Source organism: Aplysia californica, unplaced genomic scaffold (assembly GCF_000002075.1).
Source record: "Aplysia californica isolate F4 #8 unplaced genomic scaffold, AplCal3.0 scaffold00461, whole genome shotgun sequence".
Taxonomy (NCBI): Eukaryota; Metazoa; Mollusca; class Gastropoda; order Aplysiida; family Aplysiidae; genus Aplysia; species Aplysia californica.
In genome coordinates this window covers 86,973-108,101 of record NW_004797731.1, presented here as the reverse complement: position 1 = coordinate 108,101, position 21,129 = coordinate 86,973, and the positions used below count along the sequence as shown (strand labels likewise).

Below are 21,129 nucleotides of genomic sequence, written 5' to 3'. Positions count from 1 at the left end.
CGGGGGAGTAAATCGCCACAACCGAGCCAGTTAACGCACAAGGTAATAATAATTTTAACGGGCACACATAGAAATGAAAACATTCGACTCTTCAAGATAACGGAAGCACTTAACTTACAGCACTTATCAAAATTTCCCCCGTACACTTATAAGGGGATGACGGCCTTATGAGCGCGATATCGCTTCCTGGTACTGTTATTGTCTAAAGACGGACGCAACGTGTGTATGCCTACATGACGTACAGTGGCTACGATATAAACCGTTCGAACCAACCATAAGGACAAGCCAATTTACACAAAAAAAGAAAGATAAAAGAGGATTTGGCACGGCTAATGATTTTATTTCTCAGAATAAGCGTCTACATCGTGACTATTTAATTATGAGTGAGGCCGATTATAGCAGGAAATGTAGGCTACCCAAGGAGGTTAAAATACAGTAATAAAGGTCCTATTTGAGGCTACCGTATCGCGAACCGCTGGCAGCCTAGACAATTATACCCGGCCACATATTATGCTATGGACCCAGATTTATTATGTATCTGACCCAAGGAGTTTAGAACTTACTTTTATTTAATCTCCTTGATCTGACCCTATACAATCTGACCGTCTAGATCTGACCGCATGCAAGGCTGCCGCCCTATCGCCGGAGTAGGCCAGCGCTATAGAAGAAAAAATAAAGATGCAGGCTACCGGTACGCTTAATTCCAAACAGCACTTTGATTTATCGCAGGCCGCAGGAGGTAGAGTGTGCTCACTACTACATAACATGGACTTACTCTATGCAGTGCAAGGACTGTCTCTTCGGCCACGTTAGTCGCTCCCCCCACCTCTCCGCTTTTTACATTCCCGTTATATATGGATCATTAGTTGCAGTCATTTTTCACAGATGCATACTAATTAAGACGTTGCCTTCCTGATTAGTAACGAGATTTGTTGCTCCAGTAGGCCCGGGCCTACTTATTTTTCGAATTCATTTAATTCAATCGAACCTGCTCTAAAATCACCTCTGTCTGTAAAACGGCCACCCCATTTATTCCCTTGCGTGTTAAAAAAACAACACAACTTTATAACGACAGTGTGTGAAAAATACACCTGTCTTTATATGGCCACTTTTCTTCTCCGCAATTTCTAATTGTAGGTGGCCGTCTGAGACAGTTTCGATTGGGCTCAAGGCTAGTCGCTCAGAGAATGAAAGAGCTGGAGGCCAAGGGTGCTTTAGCCTAGCCTACTTGGTGAACCTGAACCCTGTCCTATTGATATTGGATGAAGCGTCAAAATAAATGAAATAAGCCCCGCTCAGTGAGTAAGTGAACAAATTAATTAGTGATGGTGAAAGTAATTTCTAAATTAAAAAAGTTTTCTCCTTTAAATAGGGGGAGGGGGTGGGGGTGTCAATTCAACCTCTTGGCGACGCCTGCATCGTAGGCCTTGTCAGATTGGGCATATATCAATATTATTATTCCTCGTGTTTAGAATCTATTCTAGATCTAGGCTATGTGTTTACATTATTATTTAGAACTGCGGGATTTGGAAGGATTGGTCAGGTGACGAAGGAGTTGCATCCCCTATAGAATGCCAGGTTGGATGTCCTGTTTTATTCTTGCTTGAGGCAATATATGTTGTGGTTGAATCATTTCTATAAACTGTACATGCTTTATTCATTGAACCAAAATTGTAAAACAAATATATGTAGAAATTATGAGTGTCAGGCTATAATATCATTTTACACTATATGTAAACTTTCTTGCCATGCCTCTTCCCCGGTAAAAAAAAGTGACGTAGCCGTCTATCAAAACTGGCAACCTCCGAAAGTAGCCATGATTGTTTTGTTATTGTGACAGGAATTGGGAAGTGCCTGCGAATGTTACAAGGGTGTAGAGAGGTTCTTGTTCGATATTCACGTTTTACTAGCAGTACGATGAACCCAAAGACAGTGAGAAAGTAGAGTTTTTGTTTAATTGAGGTTTGTACAAGATTTTGTAATGAGATTGGCCATTTTATGTCGTCAACAAAGCTTTCTTATCGTTGTTGACTTTTGACTTGACTTGACTTCTTGGAGCCTTACTTCTTGTTGGCTACTGTCACAGTCACTGTGTTATAAAAGTTGTGTTGCTGTGTAGAGCCGAGCATACAACAACTTTTGATTCCATAGACCAGCGCACAATTCATTACGTAGATCTACGTCAAGACTAGATTCTAGCTTTTTATTACTTAATGATCAGTTGCCGGGGGAAGACTGACACGTATGTGACGTTCAACGCCCGGACCGATAGTGCCCCCCCCCCTTTCCCCGACATGCACACACAGCCACTCGTGTGCAGGCCGCCCATCCGACCCTGACACACGCTAACGAGCCATCTTTAATTGCTTCTGGTGACCTCTTGACAAATAAACATTTATTAGAAGCGCTAGATCTATAACTTTTCAGGCCGGAAGTGTATACATACAGACCCAGTAACCGGGAACAAAGTCACGAAGTATACAGACCCGGTAGGGGAATTTTTTTGTGATTTCGGAAAGTTTCAGCGCCCAGACCTGGTAGTGTGTGTGTGTGTGAGTGAGTTAGAGAGAGAGAGCAGGGGGAAGTGCTAGCAAAATGTATGACTTGACATGCCCGCCAGTTGGCAGGAGGGAACGCAAGACAGAGACAAACAAAGAAAAAAAGAATACGAGCGATACACAGAGAGAGAGAGAGAGAGGGTGACTGCTCGATTGAAATTATGACATTGTTCTTTTCTTCAAATTGTGATTCCTCCAACTCCAAAACAGGGGAAAAAACGATCTTTCATCGAAAAGACATCCATTTAGTTTTCAAAGTGGCTAGCCGTACTTAAGTACGGTTAGACTGAGAGTCTAGCCGTACTTAAGTACGGCTAGACTGGCAGTCTAGCCGTACTTAGATCTAGGTTTGGCCCAATCGACTCAAGCCTGTTAAGTACACAGGTGTCTCATTAGACCTAGATCTAGTAATTATTCAGGTTCAAATACATGCAAGTCAGTAAGGCACCTTTTGGTTTTGTCTGAAATACAAATACTTTTGGCATTGCAAACTAAAAATTTCATTTACAATACAGCCATCAATATTAAGTACGGCTAGCCTGACAGTCTAGCCGTCCTTAAGTACTTAAGTACGGCTAGACTTCTTGTCTAGCCGTACACGGCTAGACTGCCAGTCCAGCCGTACTTATCTTAGGCCCTATTATTATTAGAAAACAGGAGGTTTTAAAATACATACACTGTCATTAAGGCACCTGGTTTCATCTGAAAATACAAATGCTTTAGGTACTGCACACTAAAAATGTATATATTTACAATGCACACTAAAAATGTATATATTTACAATTCAGTAGGCCTATTTTTTGTAAATGGTCAGACTAGCCATCATATTAAGAATAAGTACGGCTAGACTGCCAGTCTAGCCGTTATTAAGTACGGCTAGCCTCTTCCTTTAGTTTTAGATCTAGATCTAGGCTAGCCTCGAAACTAGATCAATGATTTATATCTGTCTGTCTAGATCTAGAATCTAGACCTAGGCCATAGGTCTAGAAGAACCTATTTCTACCCTGAGCCAAGAGGGTGCTGAAACTTTCCGAAATCACAAGAGTTCCCCTACCGGGTCTGTATACTTTGTGACTTTATTCCTGGTTACCGGGTCTGTATACACTCCCTTTCAGGCCGGCCTCAAATTCATCATAAGATAAAAACTTGGCTCCTGCACAAAACGCCATTTTGCCCAAAGTGATCCCGGTCTCTACCCAGCCTGAGGCGAGTCACGAGTGAGGCAGGACAGGAAGCCGGAGTCATGAGTCACAGGAAGTCGGAAGTAATGTCATGCTGGACAATAGTCACTTCGATCTAGGATCGCTTGCCTTGTCCTATTGGCAAGCCGTGCTGTAGTCAAAACTTCACACCTCTCAGTTGCTATCCTTCTGATAGCCTTTCTAAGGCGGTAGCCTAAGGCTAATGTACACAATGATAATGACATAATTAATGACCTGCGTCAGTCTTACTATCATCATATTACCACCAGTGCTTGCCTTTCATAGGACCACTGTTTGATCTATTAAAAACAGAAACGTTTGAACATCTCCTTTGCTTCCACCCGTAGAGAGCCTTTTAGTCCCTCCCATCGGTGTAACAAGCACAGTCAACTAATGCCACCCCTCCTCACTGTCCATCATGTAACAATGATTCGGGGAACTTTTTTCTCTGCTCACTGTACGATCAGGGCAGCAGGCATCGGTCAATCTAATTTCACACCTCTGGCTTCTGGCTACCCAGGAAAGTTTCCGTAGTGGCTCGCTTCTCGAGCACTCTCACGGACAGTCGTGAGATTTCACACCCACACCACCCTGACCATCTGTGCATCGCTCAGGACTGACATGATGGGGTAACATCTGGAATCTGGGCTATGTGACGTATCAGATGCTCAGAAAGCCTAGGGTAACATCTACCCCCAAATTGCACACCTACTGCCCTTCCTCGCCCAGCGGCATGGCCATGGCGATTATAATAAGTTTAGAGCCGCCGGAACCAAACTTGTGAGTTCTGTTTCAAATCAGAGCCGAGGGGGGAAAGCATTTTTTTCCGTCTGAGACAGGTGAAACCCTCGGAAGGGAGCGGATTTTTCTTTCCGTTTCTGCGTTGGACAGGTTTCTGTTTTATACAGGTAATTAAAGAGGTATGATATTAAGCCACCTCTATTCTCACCTGGGGTGAGAATAACGCAGGCAAGTCTTTTGGCTATTCTCACCTGGTGTGCGTTCACCGTGTTATAGCCTTGGCCAACCAGTGTAGTGTTCGCCCTGAACCACAGAATTCTACACTGTGATAACAGAATTGTAGAATTCTGTGCCATGAACAAACGTTCAATTACTACTGTTAGCCTAAAAGCGTGTAATTTTGTCTGTAGGCAGTGGAGAGAGAGGAGTACGCCTAGCGCGAGAACTTCCTTGCAAAACAAAATGGCGACCCGCGTAGTTCAGCTCGATTCGAAAAGTTAAATAGCATTAGCTTCTTTGTAGACAACTAAATTAATTTACTTTTGTGTTTTAACATCATTTTTAACTTTGTTTTGGTCAATTTGAACGTCCACACCGATAGACCGTATTCAGAAAAAGACAGAGAGAGGGGAGGAGTAGATCTTGCGAGAACTTCCGGGCAAAACAAAATGGCAACCCGCCAAGTTCGGCTCGATTCGAAAAGTGAAATTGCCATAGCATCTTTGTAGACGATCAAATTATCTTACTTTTGTGCAATAACATCATTTTTTCTTGGCTTTTATCAATTTGATCACCCACATCGATAGACAGTATTCCGAAATGAGGAAAAACAGGTCCTGTTTCACACCGGGTGAGAATAGCCAACGCTGGCAAGTCTCACCCGGGGTGAGAGGTCGATCGTATTTTTATTCTCACCCTGGGTGAGGATAGCCACTTCCATAATAATAAGGGGGGGGGGGGGGGGGGGGGGGGCCTGGAGATTCTGTTAAGACAGGTTTCCGTTTTGGTTGTAGTTATTCGCACAGGGTGTGTGAATACACTATGGAAATGTATTCGCACAGGGTGTGCGAGTACTATGAAATTTTATTTGCACAGAGTGTGTGAATACTAAGAAATTTTATTCGCACAGGGTGTGTGAATGCTGTGTGAATACTATGTTACTCGCACAGGGTGTGTGAATGCAATGAAATTTTATTCGCACAGGGTGTGTGAATGCTGTGTGAATACTATGTTACTTGCACAGGGTGTGTGAATACTATGAAATTATATTTGCACAGAGTGTGTGAATACTACAAAATATTATTGGCACAGGGCGTTTCAAAAGAAGGATGGAAATTAATTGGGCCTAGCATTTCCTCATTTTTTCCCCTCATCGCATAGGGACAAAGATCATGTATAACAAGATAGTTCACTCAGGACTCTCTTTGAACCAATTAGAAAAGTGTCCTCAAAATTTGTTGACGCCCTCTTCGTTACCCTACTTGTGTGAAAAACAATAAAAGTGAAATTAACAGACTGTGCTTAATCCTATTCTTGTTTTGGAGAAATGAAAGAGAGTTTCAAAACAAAGACTCCAGCGCCATCTGAACCAGTGCGTGGACTTCTGCGAACACTTTTCGGGTGAACAATCTTGTTGTGCTATCTTTGGTAGGGATAGATCTAAGCGATACGAAAACCCCCACTCAAATTGGAATTCAAGTTGTATTGTGTCAATGATATTGACTCAAATGTCTCTTTAAAAAATTTTTTTGGTTTGTTTTCATTGCGCCTTGAGAGAGAGAGAGAGAGATGAGTGCATGCTTTAAGTTTTAACCCTAAAACTGAAACAAAAGTAGTGTACAGTTGTTTTAACATTTAAAGCCTTTCCCAAAAGGTGGGATACCCGGGTGTGACAAACGAGGTCTAAAATCAACGTAGGCTCGACCCTCTGCGAATAGAATGTTTTCTTATTCACACACCCAGTGTGAATAATATTAATTCTTATGCGCACTTCCGGTGTGAATAAAATTTATTCTTATGCGCACACCCGGTGTGAATAATCACTTCCTTCCGTTTTATACAGGTTTCCGTACTTAACCGTTAAGGCAGGTTCGACTATACTGTAAGGCAAGCTGGCGATTGTTAAGATTCCCACATTTAATTTTGATGTGCATTTTTCATAGCCTCAGGCATGTTTTGCTTTGGTGCCTAACCTTAACCCTAACCCTGACCCTGACCATAACCCTGAAAAACGCACATCGGAATTAAACGTGGAAATTTTAACAATCGCCGGCAAGCTAGGTCTATATCTACTTTGCTTAATTATGACAGTAATTATGTAAATTAATACAGGCATGGTGATTGCTGTACTCTTGTCTGTTGTTTTGTACTGTGGTTAGATTTAGATTTAATGAAATAAGACTGAGGACTTAGATCTAGATCTGTTGGTGTTTACTTTAACTTCAAACTGAAGAAATGATAAACGTAAACGACTCACATGGTATGGTATTGATAATGATTTCCTTCATATGAAGCTACAGTGAGCACCTTGCACACCTCTGCGATTGGCCCAAATATAGATGACATATTTCCGCCGTGGGGCTTCCCTCGCCAGTTGACTAGATCTCACCGTGGCGGGCCTGCTTAGGAAGCGATGGGCTTCGTCACTAGGTTTCATCGCCGACTGCTTGGGCTGTGTGTGTTTGTGGTGGCGTGTGCTTGTGTGTGTGTGTGTATGTGTGTGTACAACTTTCAGGAGAAGGTAAATTTATGGAACGAGATTTGCTGTGATTGTTTTTATAAAAGTATTAAAAGATAGTACAAATTAATTTTTAAAAAACCCAACAAACAAACACGGCGAGATCTAGTCAACAGTTACTGGTGAGGGAAACCCAAGAGTCTGAGGTGTGCAAGGTGTTCGCTGTAGCTTCATGTGTTTCCTTCTCGTCTGTCCAGTAAATTAAATCTTACATGTCTGGGTGACATGCTGTGAACTGTAAAGTGAAGTCATGTATGCATGTGTAGACCTACCCATTTACTAACAAAAGTACAAGCTTTCAAGTCTTTTGTGGTCTTTTTGGTCTCTTTTTCTACTAGATCTAGGCTTACGATACAACTTACTTGTGTGCCCATGAACGTGACATCTCTGAACCACCTCTTAATGGTGTTTACTGTATCTCATGGCAGTCATTGCACATGGTCAGCCCTCCAGTCTATAGCACTGAGTCTGGGTATAAGAGGTGGTGTCAATCAGAGTAGCTCTGTGTCAATTGATGCATCGTCAATTGATATAGACATTGTTTACTCAAGTTGACCTGTCAGTTTCATCTTTTACAGCTATTTGGCTGTCCTAACTCCAGTTGGTACCTCTAAAAAGGGAATTGTTTGTTTTCTTCCGTTTGATCTGTCCTGCCAAAGATGGCTAACTTTATAAGATGATTATTTTTCTCCCCATCTATGGATGGCCATCTAAAAACAACTTCGACTGTATATATGTTACAGTAAGAACGCGTACCTAGTGAATACGCGTAATCACTGAATATTTCAGTGAAAACGCGTAATCTCTGTTTCACTCGGAGATTTCACGTAATCACTGAAATAATCAGGAATTACGTGAAATCCCTGAAAAATGGCCACAGTAATTACGCGTAATCCCTGATCAGACATGTGTAGTAAAATAAAGTTTTGTAAAATTTTATTCCTTTAATAGTCAGTTCGGTAACAGATACTCTCTCTCTCTCTCTCTCTCTCTCTCTCTCTCTCTCTCTCTCTCTCTCTCTCTCTCTCTCTCTCTCTCTCTCTCTCTCTCTCTCTCTCTCTCTCTCTCTCACTCTCTCTCTCTCTCTCACACACACACACACAGACAAACACACATGCTCCAGAATCTAAAAACTAAGCATTTAAAAATTCCAAAATATGATCAGGCACATGCAAAATTTTATTGCTTAAATAGTCAGTTCGGTAAAAGATTCTCTCTCTCTCTCTCTCTCTCTCTCTCTCTCTCTCTCTCTCTCTCTCTCTCTCTCTCTCTCTTTCTCTCTCTCTCTCTTTCTCTCTCTCTCTCTCTCTCTCTTTCTCCCTCCCCTCTCTCTCTCTCTCTCTCTCTCTCTCTCTCTCTCTCTCTCTCTCTCTCTCTCTCTCTCTCTCTCTCTCTCTCAAACACACACACAACACACACACACACACACACACAACACAACACACACACACACTCACAACACGAACACTCACTCACACATACACACACCTGCTCCATAATCTAAAAACAAAGCATTGAATTTTTTAAAATGGCAGACACCATTGTTGTTGTTGTTGTTTCAGTTTTCAGTTAAAAACTTAAGACAAAAATCCATCGACGTTGTCACTTGTTACAACAATTGAGGCTGCCATGACAGTGTGAGTTACACTGAAGACCTGCTTTACGGCATTTACATCGCCTTGAACTACACTTTTTGGCACCAGTACAGTTGTATCTTGTGAAACCTTGTCCACCTGGAGAGAATTGAAAAATCACCGCCGAACGCAGTGAAACTATTTTTTCGGTGTTTATGTCATCAGTGTTCAGAAGACGCCCAGGGCACAGATCGAACTGATTTCTGGAATACAAACCAGCTTTTACGGCTATCTTCTTGTCTGTCAATTATGACACCAAGGATATTTCTAGGATCGCCTCTTCCTCGATCAACAAGTGGAACTGGCACACAAACATTGTCTCCTTGTTTGCCAGCTGGCATATCTGTCTTACAGTAAGAACACGTAGATCAATCTAGTTAATACGCGTAATCACTTAATATTTCAGTGAAAATGCGTGTAATCCCTGTACAGTGGCGGGGCTATTACGTGAATTCACTGAATGCTCAGTAGTAAAAACACGTAAAATGATAGGTCTAATTTTAGGGATTTCGCGTAATCACTAGAAATTTCAGTGATTACGTGAAACCCCCGAGTGAAACGGGGATTACGTGTATTCCCTAAAATATTCAGTGATTACGCGTATTCACTAGGTACGTATTCTTACTGTAACATATATACATCATCAAATTGAGTGGCAATTGTAGTTTGGAGATTGCTCTTCCTGCTCTGCCAATTGTCGACCCATTTGTTTAAATACTGTTTTAAGTTTCGCTGTTTGAGTCTACTTCATGTTTGGTAAGTGGGTCTACTCAGTAATTTGTTATTGTGTTTGAATGAATGTCAAAGGCTTCACTGGTTTACTTTATTTGTTTGGACAAAAATGCTTCGAAATGTCAGTCAGGAGGTTAACATAACTAAATGTAACATTGGCTAAAGGTACCAACCTTTTATCCTCCCCACTCTACCCACCATCTCTTTTCATCTGCTGCAATATCTTACTGGAACCGTGTGTGTGTGTGTGTGTGTGTGTGTGTGTGTGTGTGTGTGTGTGTGTGTGTGTGTGTGTGTGTGTGTGAGAGAGAGAGAGAGAGAGACTTGGTCATTTTCATTCTACAGTGAGGTTGTTTTGGGTTGGGTAAAGTCACAGTCGGGCGACTGCTGACATTTTCAGTTGGTAACAAACACGAGATAATTGTGAATTTATAGATAAAAATATTATGTACAGTTGCTCCAGTACTTTTGTCTTTCCTACATAGCTCTGTTTGTAGTTAAAATTAAATAAAAGGTCAACATATCTATTATAACAGATTTAATTTGTTATCAGGTAGAAAGAAGTGTATTATTTGGCACGCTTGTAGTTCACATCATTGTATATTACATGAGAGTTGTTAGCTTGCCAGCAGCTGCCTGTCAATCACAAGTGATAACTTTGGGTTTTCTCTCCCTGTCCCCTCACGTGTGAAGTAATGTTATTTATCAGGTTTGAATGGTGAGGATAAAACTCTTTGTTTATACACTGGGCCATAGAGTGCGTGGGTCAAGATTATGCCTCAGATTATCTCACTGAGATTAGATTAGAACCAGCTGCTCGGGGGTTACGCATGTACCGTCTCTGAATTGTGTGTGTGTCAGTATAAACGCATTATCTGCTGTGCGAACGTTGTTGAAGTCTATTGTGGTCGTGTGACGTATTCCCAACACTGGACTCTGAAAATACTCAATACTGTGACTTGTGGCCATTTGATGCTCCTCTTTTTGTCCCCCTTTCTTTATCTTTTAAAATGCTCAAGGCTTTGCAGGTTTGTATATCATGTAGTATTGTAGACATGTTTTAATGGGTGGTTGGTGGATGCTCTGGTGTGGTTTGCTTCTTCTTTCCTATCAAACATCTATCGTTCTTATCTCCCCTCATTCTTTTTTATGTTTGTTACTCTCTTGTAACACCTCTAATCTTCTGGCGCTCATGACATATGACCTTATGCAGTTGCGAGCGCTGTAAAACCTCTACTTATACAATAAAGACATGTTTTGCAACTTTTCAAATGTCCCTTTCTCTTAACATATATAAAAGTAAATAGACTAATCGACAAACGAAGTGACATGTCCAAAAGTGGACATGTTTTGTACCAGCTCGGGCCTTGACAACACTCGCCTCGAGTTCAATAGAGATCTTTTTTTCTGTCGACATAGCAGATGTGATTATTATTTGTTTTGGAAAAGCAGACATCTACTAGCTTGTGAAGGGTTTTAACAGTTGTCACAAAAAAGAGTTCAATTCTGTATGCATGGGTGTGTCTCAATACTGCATATCTGTATGCACTTTGTGTTATTTTCTGCAGCTGGAGCCTTTTGTAAGTCAATATAATATGTGAGGCATCGTGATGAAATCAGTAATCAGGCACTCGTCAAAATAGTGAAAGTCAAGTAACTGGCGTTTTTACCCAGGTTTTGGGAATTTTTATCAAATATTTGTTTTTTTGGCTCAACACCTACCAAGCCCTTGACTTTATAGAACACATTTCTGTGTGAATTGTAGTGAAAAACTTTGGTTAAAATAATTTTTAAAATGTACATTTTCAGCTTCCATGGACTCTCAAGCTAAGGAAATATCTAAACTTTGGTGTCCTTTTTTATCGCTAATTTTACCCCTGAAACCCAGCGACCCCCTCCTCCTTCAATCACCAATATCTTGACTTGTATCCAAGTTAAATGGATATTTTTTCATCGAAAGCGAGGGAAATTGACAGACTTTAAGTTGATTCAAATATCTCCATATATGCCTCACAATTGACGAGCGCCTGATTCCACCAGGTGGTGACACAATAATGTGACAGAATGTGACTTTTTTTGGTAAAGGATTCCTCAATCACGGTTACATTTACAAAGGCGTTGATGGATGAGTGGTGGGAAAAAGTGGAAATTCGCCCATCAAGCCCCCCCCCCCAAAAAAAAAGAACCACATATAGCACGTCCAGTCCTAGTCTTCAGTGGACAGTTAGATGTGAAAACGCTTTTCATCACCCTTATAATCTTTGTTCTGTGTGAGGCGCAGTATGGCCAAATATCTGGTTGTCTGATGCAAGCTGTGTTGATTGTTGCAAAAATTTCCCTTTGTTGAGCTTAACCTGTCGCACGTTTTGCAGATCAAAGCGTGCGGTTTAAGGAAATGATCATGTCTTTGTACATCACAGTTATTTAGTAAAAAACACCTGTCAGATGACAAAGGTGTGCATTTGAGAGGAGGTGCTTGTGTATGCATTTAAGCCTAGACTGCTGTCGGTCATTATTTCAGGTTTTTTTTGTGTTTTTTTGGTTTTCTTTTTTTGAGGAAGAGTTCAGACAAACACAGACTAGTTTCAATAAATAATAATTGCCATTGTATAGTGCATATTCACGCTTTACAGCATGCTCTGTGTGCGTTACATCTAGCAGACCCAATAACACTCAGACACAATCTCAGCTTCCCTGGAAGTATACAGTGCAAGTTGTAGATTGCACACATGCAAACACTAACAAACTGATGAGATCTTTCACTGTTTATAGCCGCGTACCTATTCGCCCAGGGTGAGCTGAGGAAATTTCGTGAAAAGTCCCTTTCTCAAAGATACAATGTCAGGCTTCTGGCGGGATTTGAACCCACGACCTTAAAGTTGAGAGGTCGGGAGCTTAACCATTAGGCCACTGACGCCACAACAAGAACTTTGACTGGTTCCATCTTCCTCACCTGTCATCATCATGGCCATGTATGCTTGTCGGTGCCCCACTCTTTGCCACAAAGAGGCCTCCATCTTCCTTGTTCTCTGCTTTGATGTATTATTTGATGAAACTGTTGACCACTGTCTGGTTCTACGTTTTCAATGTTTTATGTGTCTTTAGGCCATTCCCAAAGGGGGGACATTAACATGTTCTTATGCACAGTAGAATTGTAAATGGTCTGATTCATCAATGTCATGCCCATAGCTGTGTCTGAACTGCAACAGGGAACTGCTGCTTTTTCTTTCCTAATCATCGTCATTTTCCCTCTACTTCTTTTGTATTTTTGTCCCACTCTTGTGATTCTCTATTTCCGGGGTGCCTTGATAGTTAAAGCAGACTTTGTGCTGTTGAAGCTAGAGAGGTGAGCAGAGCAAGCGTGATTCCCTGTAAAGACTTTTCTGTTGACATCCACCCGTTGGCGCTCATATGACTTTATGCAGTTGCAAGCGTCGTAAAAACTCTACTAAAACTAAACTAAATATGTTTTATTGTGTAGGAAGTATTCCCTTATTTCCATTTGCCTCTATGTTGTCCTGCAGCTCAGTTTTTGTCAGGTCCGTCTTTAAGTTTCTGTTTGTGTGACTAAAGTGTTTGAGTCTCCTGTCCCTGATCCATTCTCCTGATCATAGTTATTTTGTTTGACCAGCAGACAGCTTGACCATTGACCACCATGCTGGCTCGTGCTCTCCCCGGACACCCCTGGGGCTACCGTGTCCTGTTTGCTGCTTTCGTCCTCTTAGCCGTGATGGACTTGCCATTGGCCCGAGGTGACGTCGCTGTGGTGAGTTATAGGGGTGGTTGGCGGATGCTCTAGTGTGGTTTGCTCCTTCTTTCCTATTAAACATCAATCATTCTTTTTTATTTTGTTGTAACACTTGATTTTTTTACACTTACCTTCACCCCCGGGTGTCACTGACTGAAGTGTCTTTAGGCCTTTCCCAAAGGGGGGACATTAACCTGTTCTAATGCTCAGTTAGAATTGTAAATGGGCTGATTCATCAATGTCATGCTCATAACTGTGCCTGAACTGCAACAGGGAACTGCTGCTTTTTCTTTCCTAATCCTTACTATCGTCATTTTTTCCTGTACTTCTTTTGTATGTTTGTCACACTCTTGTGACCCTCTATTTCCGGGATGACTTGATAGTCGAAGCAGACTTTGTGCTGTTGAAGCTAGAGACGTGAGTAGAGTAAGCCTGATTCCCTGTAAAGACATCTCTGTTGACATCCATCCCTTTGCGCTCATATGACCATATTCAGTTGGGAGCGCTGTGAAAACTACTAAAACTAAAAACTAAACACTTACCTTATTGTGTTGCAAGTGACGTATAGCTTGCAAAATGAAACAAATAATGAAGTGCGTAAATACTTTGCTACAGGTGGCAATGTACAAAATTTGTTATGGTCTTAGATGTTGCCCCAGCTGGATGTTTGTAGATTCTTTCCTCAGTTAGTTTTTCATACTTTCAGATTGACATAGACCAAAACCGGACTATAACCTCGTTCGCTGACATGCAGGCTGGATTTGGTAGCGATTTTCCAGAGGATGGTCTGGAGGTGAGTGGTCTGAAATTGTCTGTCTCCATGTGTGTTTGTGACAGTAAAAATAAAAAATAAAAAGTTTTGCTGTTCTGTCCACAGTGGAGAAAGTAACGACTGTTGGACTGACTGCCGTACAAGAACCCCATATTCATGTTCATAGCTCTTGTAAATCCACAGTCAATCACATGAAGCTGTTGGGTGACAATGATTGATCAAGGCGCACAAGAGGGTTTGCGCTACGGGGGACTTGTGTCAGTCTGCACAAAAATTTGTTGAGTGTAAGCTCGCAACATGTGCACAGGCGCCTAGACTCTGACATGCTTTGACTTGAATACATGTGTTGGCATCACACATTGATACTCTCAGCTTCTCATCTGTAGAAAGACAGGCACTTGTGTGTTCCCAAAGCAACTTCTCACACGCAACACACGTCAAGTTTTCTGTTGTTTCATTGCTAGAAGACAGGACACTTTCGTTCCGAGGACATATTGACAATGTTGCTGTCAGGGCTCAGAAGGGCATCAATGTAGTGAAGACCTTGGCTTCAGCGGGAATTCAACAGAGAGTTCTCTTTCTCCTAATGCAGCTGGTAGTTCTGTCAGTCATAGACTATGGGCTGGGCATCCTCTCCCTGTCCAAGACTCCGATAGACAGGTTGGAGAGAGTACAGAATGCAGCTATGAGGGCCGTTCTAGGTTGCACAAAGGACACCCATGTTGTCTGTTTGAGATACATCCTTGATCTGGCCAGCATCAGAGTGAGGCATAAAGTGACACAGGCAAAGCTGTACTTGAATGTTTTGGGAGACCCGAGGCACCCTTTGCATGACAACCTGAACAGAATCAAACGGGGCAGCTCATGGATGGCAGAAGCCGAAGACTCCTTGAGGAAAGTTTGTGGCATCGATGAAATATGCTATGGAAAGGAGTGGTTTGAACTGAGCCCCGATTGCAGAAGCCTGGCCAACGTTCACATCACTATGGGTCGTGAAAGACGGGAATGTGCTGCTGTCATTAACGACAATGATATACGACAGTTAATTGAGGAGCATTCCAAGCCAGGAGACCCAGTGATCTATACGGATGGATCAGCCAGGAGGGGTGAGAGAAGTGGATGGGGTTTTGTGGTGTACAGTGGGAACAAAAAGGTTCATTGCATGTCAGGGGCCATAGAAAGAACAACTTACAGCATGAAAATGGAGATTGAGGCCGTAACAAGAGCGCTTGGATGGCTTCATAATACAAGACTAAGAACAACTCATTTCATCATTGTCACGGACTCTCAGAGCATCTTGCGAAGGGTTGAGAAAGGGCTTCTTCGGAGTGAATGGATGAACCCAATACAACACTCATCACTTAGAGCCATCACGTGGATATTCTGTCCTTGGGCACTCTGGAGTGAAAGGCAATGAGGAGGCTGATAGGCTGGCAGGCAGTGCCGTGGTTGATGGTGAGGTAAAATTTGACAAAGGAGAAGTGTTGAAGACCCTGGAGAAAAAGTTGCAGGATGAAGAAGACAAGGAGACAGCAGAACACCACGCAATCATTAGGATGCGGGAAATGGGGATAGAGAGGGGAGAAGGAAGAAAGGAGTGATTATCTGGAAAGGAAAGGCGTCGCCATAATCAGACAGCCACCGGAAAAATCAGTATGGATACCTTGCGGGCTTACGTGCTGGGGGGAACTGAGCACTTATGGACCTGTCCGGTGTGCAATGACGTTGTTGCCCAGGACAGGTAATACAGGTAATAGACAGGCGTACACGTTCTCACAAACATAAAACTTCTTTCACTTGTTACATTACGCACAGCAGACTTGTAGGAGGTTGGAGGATGCCACTAGCAGGTTGTTTTTATTTCCGAACCTTTATTGTTTCTTTCTGTCTTTCTTAATTCCCCCCCCCCCCCCCTGCGGTTGATGTCCATTGCCGTATTAATGTGCTTTCTTTTTACTCATAGCTAAGACAGGCATGCTGACAAAACCAAGGTCTTGTCTCACCTGTTCACCGTCATCCTCGCTCGTCCAGACAGACCATCCTGATGTCCTCTTACACATACACACATTTTTGTCCAAACAGACATCTATCATCCTTATCTCTCCTCCTTTTTTGTGTTTCCCTCTTACTCTTGTAACACCTTTAATCTTCGGCACTCGACCAACCCCTCGGGGCGGTGCTACTGACTGAAGTGTTTAGGCCATTCCCGAAGGGGGGACAATAGCATGTTCTTATGCACATTTGAATTGTAAATGGCTGACTCTTCAATGTCATGCTCATAACTGTGCCTGAACTGCAACAGGGAACTGCTGCTTTTTCTTTCCTAATCCTTACTATTGTCATTTCCTCTACTTCTTTTGTATGTTTGTCACTCCCTTGTGACCTGCCATGCTATTTTGGGGTGCCTTGATAGTCGAAGCAGACCTTGTGCTGTTGAAGCTAGAGAGGTGAGCACAGTAAGCCTGATTCCCTGTAAGGACTTTCTGTTGACATCCACCCGTTGGCGCTCATATGACCTTATGCAGTTGAGAGTGCCGTAAAAACTACTAAAAAAGCACAAAAAAACCAAACTCACATGACCTAATTGTGTTGCAAGTGTGTAAAATGGTTCCTAAAATAAAACATAAAGCGCACATTTCTTTGACTCCTGTCAGAAGGTAACAGGCTTGTCTTCCTGCATGCGTCCTCAGGGTTTCGTGGTGTACGCCAAACCTCACACAGCCTGCACCAAGTTGCTGAACCCAGCTCCGAAAGAGAAGGGTGACTACAAGTGGATTCTGCTCATTGCTCGGGGAGATTCGTGCCAGTTTGCCGACAAGGTTAGTGGTGACATAGATAGGTGTGGGTCAAGGTCAGTGGTGGGATAGATAGGGGAAGATCAAGATTGGTGGAGGGATGGATTCAAGATCAGTGGCTTTTCGTCTATAGAACTTTCTGCCAAGTAAGAATGTGGCTTTAAGTGGATTCAGCTTTTTGCTTGGGGAGATTTGTGGCAGTTTGCTGACACGGTCTATGTTGGGGACTTGGCATGGACAGACATGTGTGGGTCCTGTTTGGTGACAGCATAATATAGGTGAGTACAAGTCTTGGTTAGTTGTGGGACAGGTAGGTGCAGGGCATGAGGGAATCAACTTTCTGCTTTATTTTTGTCTTCTCCTCAGGTACTCAATGCACAGAACAACAACTACGATGCTGCTATAGTCCATGACGACCGCCAGGAATCCCATCTACCCGTCATGGGTGGTGTCAGTAAGTTCTGTATTGGCTAGATCTGTTCGCAGTAGAACCTTTCCATAATGGTCACTCAAAGTCACATAAAAAAGTGACTGTTATAGGCATGTGTACAAGACTTGTCAAAGTCAACAGATGGATTACAATCTTAATTCAATTGTTCCATTTCATTCCTATCTACATTGTTAGCTATCTTTAGAGTTTCCTTGCTTTGTTGGAATGTGCACATTCAGTTTGAGGATGGGCTGGTAGAAATCTTTTGTAGCAAGTGACCACCATGGGAATGTTTAGAGGCTGACTTGTCGTGAAAATAACTGACAGTTGCCATGTTGAAGACTGACTATTATGGACAGGTTAAAGATATGTTACCTATGTTTATCTTCAGTTATTCACATTCAAACCCACCACCACCACCACCTCTCCCCCCCCCCCTCATCTGGGTGGTTGGGGGTCACTACTGGTAGGTCCTCCATCTTTATTTTTTTCATCTGATTTTTCTGCCTGTCAGTTTCACTTTTGTCATGCACTAATTACTGATTGACTGTTTTTGTGGTCACGTAATTTTGTTTTAACAATTTAAAAATCTCTCCCCCCTTCCGCTCTTACACATATACACACAAACGCACATATTCATTCACTCACTCATATTATTCATGTCTCACAGTTTCCCTGTCTTTCAGTTCACACCCCCCCAACACCATATTTTACATAATTTTTCCCTACACTCATTATCCCCCCCCCCCCCCCCCCAACACCATATTTTACATAATTTTTCCCTACACTCATTATCTCACACTATTTCTGCAATATTCTCTCTCTCTCAATTTCCCCAGATGGGAGCAAAGTTCACATTCCGTCTACATTTGTTGGGCTCGATTCTGGACAGATGCTAGCCGGTGTCTACAATGCCACCTCGTGAGTGCTATTTTTAGTTTTGACACGTGTATGGATTGAGCACTGCACTCTGCCCTTTTCACCCATGTGTGTTGTTAAAGACTGTGTATACAGAGCTGCCTAAATCTACTGATTTTTCCGGTAGTTACCGATTTTGGGCCTGTTCTACTGCTATACTGATAAAGGGGTCGAAACTTTCTGGATTTGCGATGGGCGCCTAGAGTAAAAGAATAAAAAAGACCCATTCTGCAGTGTTTTTCAATCTTCCCAGTTTTTACGAAAATCCGTACATTTTGCATATATCAACTGAATGCGTTAAAGAAAAGAGAGAGAGGTGGTAGATCTGTAAGCTTCTCTGCATTTCGTAGCATAGGGTATAAGTACTTGCATCCGCAACTTTTCGAACATTTATGGTAATTCTTGGCAATAAAATGTTAGAAACTGCCAGATTCCGGATGGTCGGCAATAGATTTTCACATGCGAATCTGCTAAAATCTGGTAAGCTTCCTCCTTCCTTTCATTCATACTTTCTATCTATCTTCGGGTTTTTGCTGCGGCTGGAAAATATGTGCATTTATTTATCTAAATCGTGAATGTTGAAAGAAAAAACGAATCAGAGCAAAACTTTCACAAATTTGTCTAGATCTAGAGAATTGGTCGCTACCGGCATGAGGATTTTTTGGCCGCGGGATAAAGCCGCAGTGCAAGAAACTAATGCTAAACTTTTAAAATAACAATTCCGAGGTTTGGATATTCGACAATCAAGCACATAAATGAAGGGAAATTAGAGTACATGCTTGGTGATCGTACTTTCAAGATTAGTGTTCACGGATTTGCCTACTGTCAATAGTGCGATGACAAATTGAATAGTAGCAATGGAGAATGCCATTTTCAACCCCTGGAAAGCTCTAAAGTTCAATTTTTTCTGGGGCTTCGCGCGATCCCCCACTGGACCTTGCTGGGGGCTTATATTGAAGGGAAAAAGAAGCACTTCTTTTTTAGATGCATTTGAACTTGAAGTGCCTGACGTGATGCTGGAGGATAAGATCTGGAAGCTTAATTTTATGATTAGAGCTCTGTGCGGCATAGCACCCCTTTGTTGGATGTCCATGCTTCGTGATAGCTTGTTACTGTTTAAAACTGGTTCTGTGATTTAGCTATCTGAAAAACATCAATATGTAGTCCATGATGCAGTGATTGCCAGATTTTCAACATCACTACATCCCTTGTCCTCACACCCCTTCCAGCTTCCGCTCTCAGTACATGCTTTTTTCTAATGTTGCTAATTGCTCTACCGTGAGCCTAGCTACATTTATTATGTTTTTCTTTAAATAAATTTTGTTTTGCATGCTTTTTAAAATCTGTGAATGCTGAAATATGGTTTGTACAGTTGATGTGGTGGCCTTTCCACAGGCCCAGATCAGGATTTATTTTTATTTTTAAATATTTTTTAGGAAAGCTTGTTAAAATGTCTGTCATACCTAACTCACACAGGATTAGTCAGTGCGTCAGTGCTCTATGGGTATGCCATTGTCTGCACTCAATTCCACTTTCAATACTAATTGCTTAGGTGCCTTAAAGGACAGTCCATAAATGCTTTAAAAATATTTGTCTCATTTCACAAACGCTGTTCACCTTCACTTTTGCACCTCCAGACACCCCCCTCGCCTCCCCACATACATTATCACATGCGAGCGCCTCCCCCCACAGCGCCAGTGCTCCCAATCTTTTATGGAAATCCATACTCTCTGACAGTTTCGTTCTTGCGCTCATTTTCAACTAGATCAATATCCGTAAAAAAGTGCAGTAGCGTAGGGCTACTGAAATTCCGTAATAAGGATCTGTACTCAAATTTCATGTCATCTTGTTGTATGTTTAAGTTTAGGATATTTGCAGTAATTCTCTCGGCAAAAGTTAATGGAAACCTGCCAGATTGCGCATTTCCTACAATCGGCCATTTTGAATTGCATACTTACGACCTTAGAGCATGCATCAAAATAACATTGAGTATGTATTTAGCTTAGGATTATTATTGTTTATATTGCTGCTCATTTATATTATGCATGTGATTGTAAGCCTACGTGTGTGTACATGGGTGTGTGCGTGTGTGTGTGTGTGCGAGTACACGCGGTGAAACACCAAACCAATGTGCCAGGATCTGGACAATAAAGATGTATCTTATCTTATCTTATTCATTGAGGGTTGATCGGCAATATTTTTACCTGCAGATAGGTCGAAATCTGGCTAGGCATGATCGCGAATTTTTTTGCGCAAATTTCCTCCTTTGTTTCATTCACTCATTCTTTCTATCTTCGGATTGTTGCCACTGCTGGAAAATCTGCGCGTTGATCAATTAAATTGACTTTCGATTTTAGAAAGAAAATCTTTATCAGAAAGAAACTTTTACTTGCAAATTTTTCTAATTCCAAGGAAATAAAAATTGTCAGTGCGATGATTCTATGGGAACGTAATAACTCCCGCAGTGAAATTTATGCTAAAACTAAAACTTACTAAAATCAAGAATATTTGGAAGCGGTGTTCTGAAGTGCCATTCGACCTTCAAACCTAAATATTGAGGAAAATTAGGGTATACACTGGGTAACTCTATATTCTTATCGTCAAAGTACATGTCTATTCATTATTCCCAGGTTTGCCTTCTGTCAATTGTGGGATTACAAATTACAAATTAATTGAATTATAGTAGCTACGGCACGGGGAACCTGCATATAAACATTGCCAGCAATGGAAGGCTATATTGGCGAAGAAATCCAACAAGACAAAACCTTGGTGCAAAAAAAAGTGTTATGGGTTGTGCTGGGTGGCGCTCACACACACACACACACACACACACACACACACACACACACACACACACACACA

At 41.9% G+C, this 21,129-nt stretch overlaps 1 protein-coding gene across 2 annotated transcripts in view; it reads left to right on the top strand.

The window, feature by feature from the left end:
- The first annotated feature begins 1,790 nt into the window (after positions 1-1,790).
- LOC101855280 (E3 ubiquitin-protein ligase RNF13) overlaps positions 1,791-21,129 on the top strand; it is a 28,224-nt gene continuing 8,885 nt past the window's right edge. The window contains exons 1-6 of one of the 2 annotated variants that reach the window (XM_005105261.3): positions 1,791-1,962; positions 13,239-13,370; positions 14,059-14,145; positions 16,815-16,943; positions 17,286-17,373; positions 18,189-18,270. In XM_005105261.3, the coding sequence (XP_005105318.1) occupies positions 13,260-13,370; positions 14,059-14,145; positions 16,815-16,943; positions 17,286-17,373; positions 18,189-18,270 (497 nt within the window). In that variant the 5' untranslated portion in view covers positions 1,791-1,962; positions 13,239-13,259. Of the gene's footprint in view, positions 1,963-13,235; positions 13,371-14,058; positions 14,146-16,814; positions 16,944-17,285; positions 17,374-18,188; positions 18,271-21,129 lie in introns of both variants that reach the window. The other variant, XM_005105262.3, reaches the window with a different exon arrangement.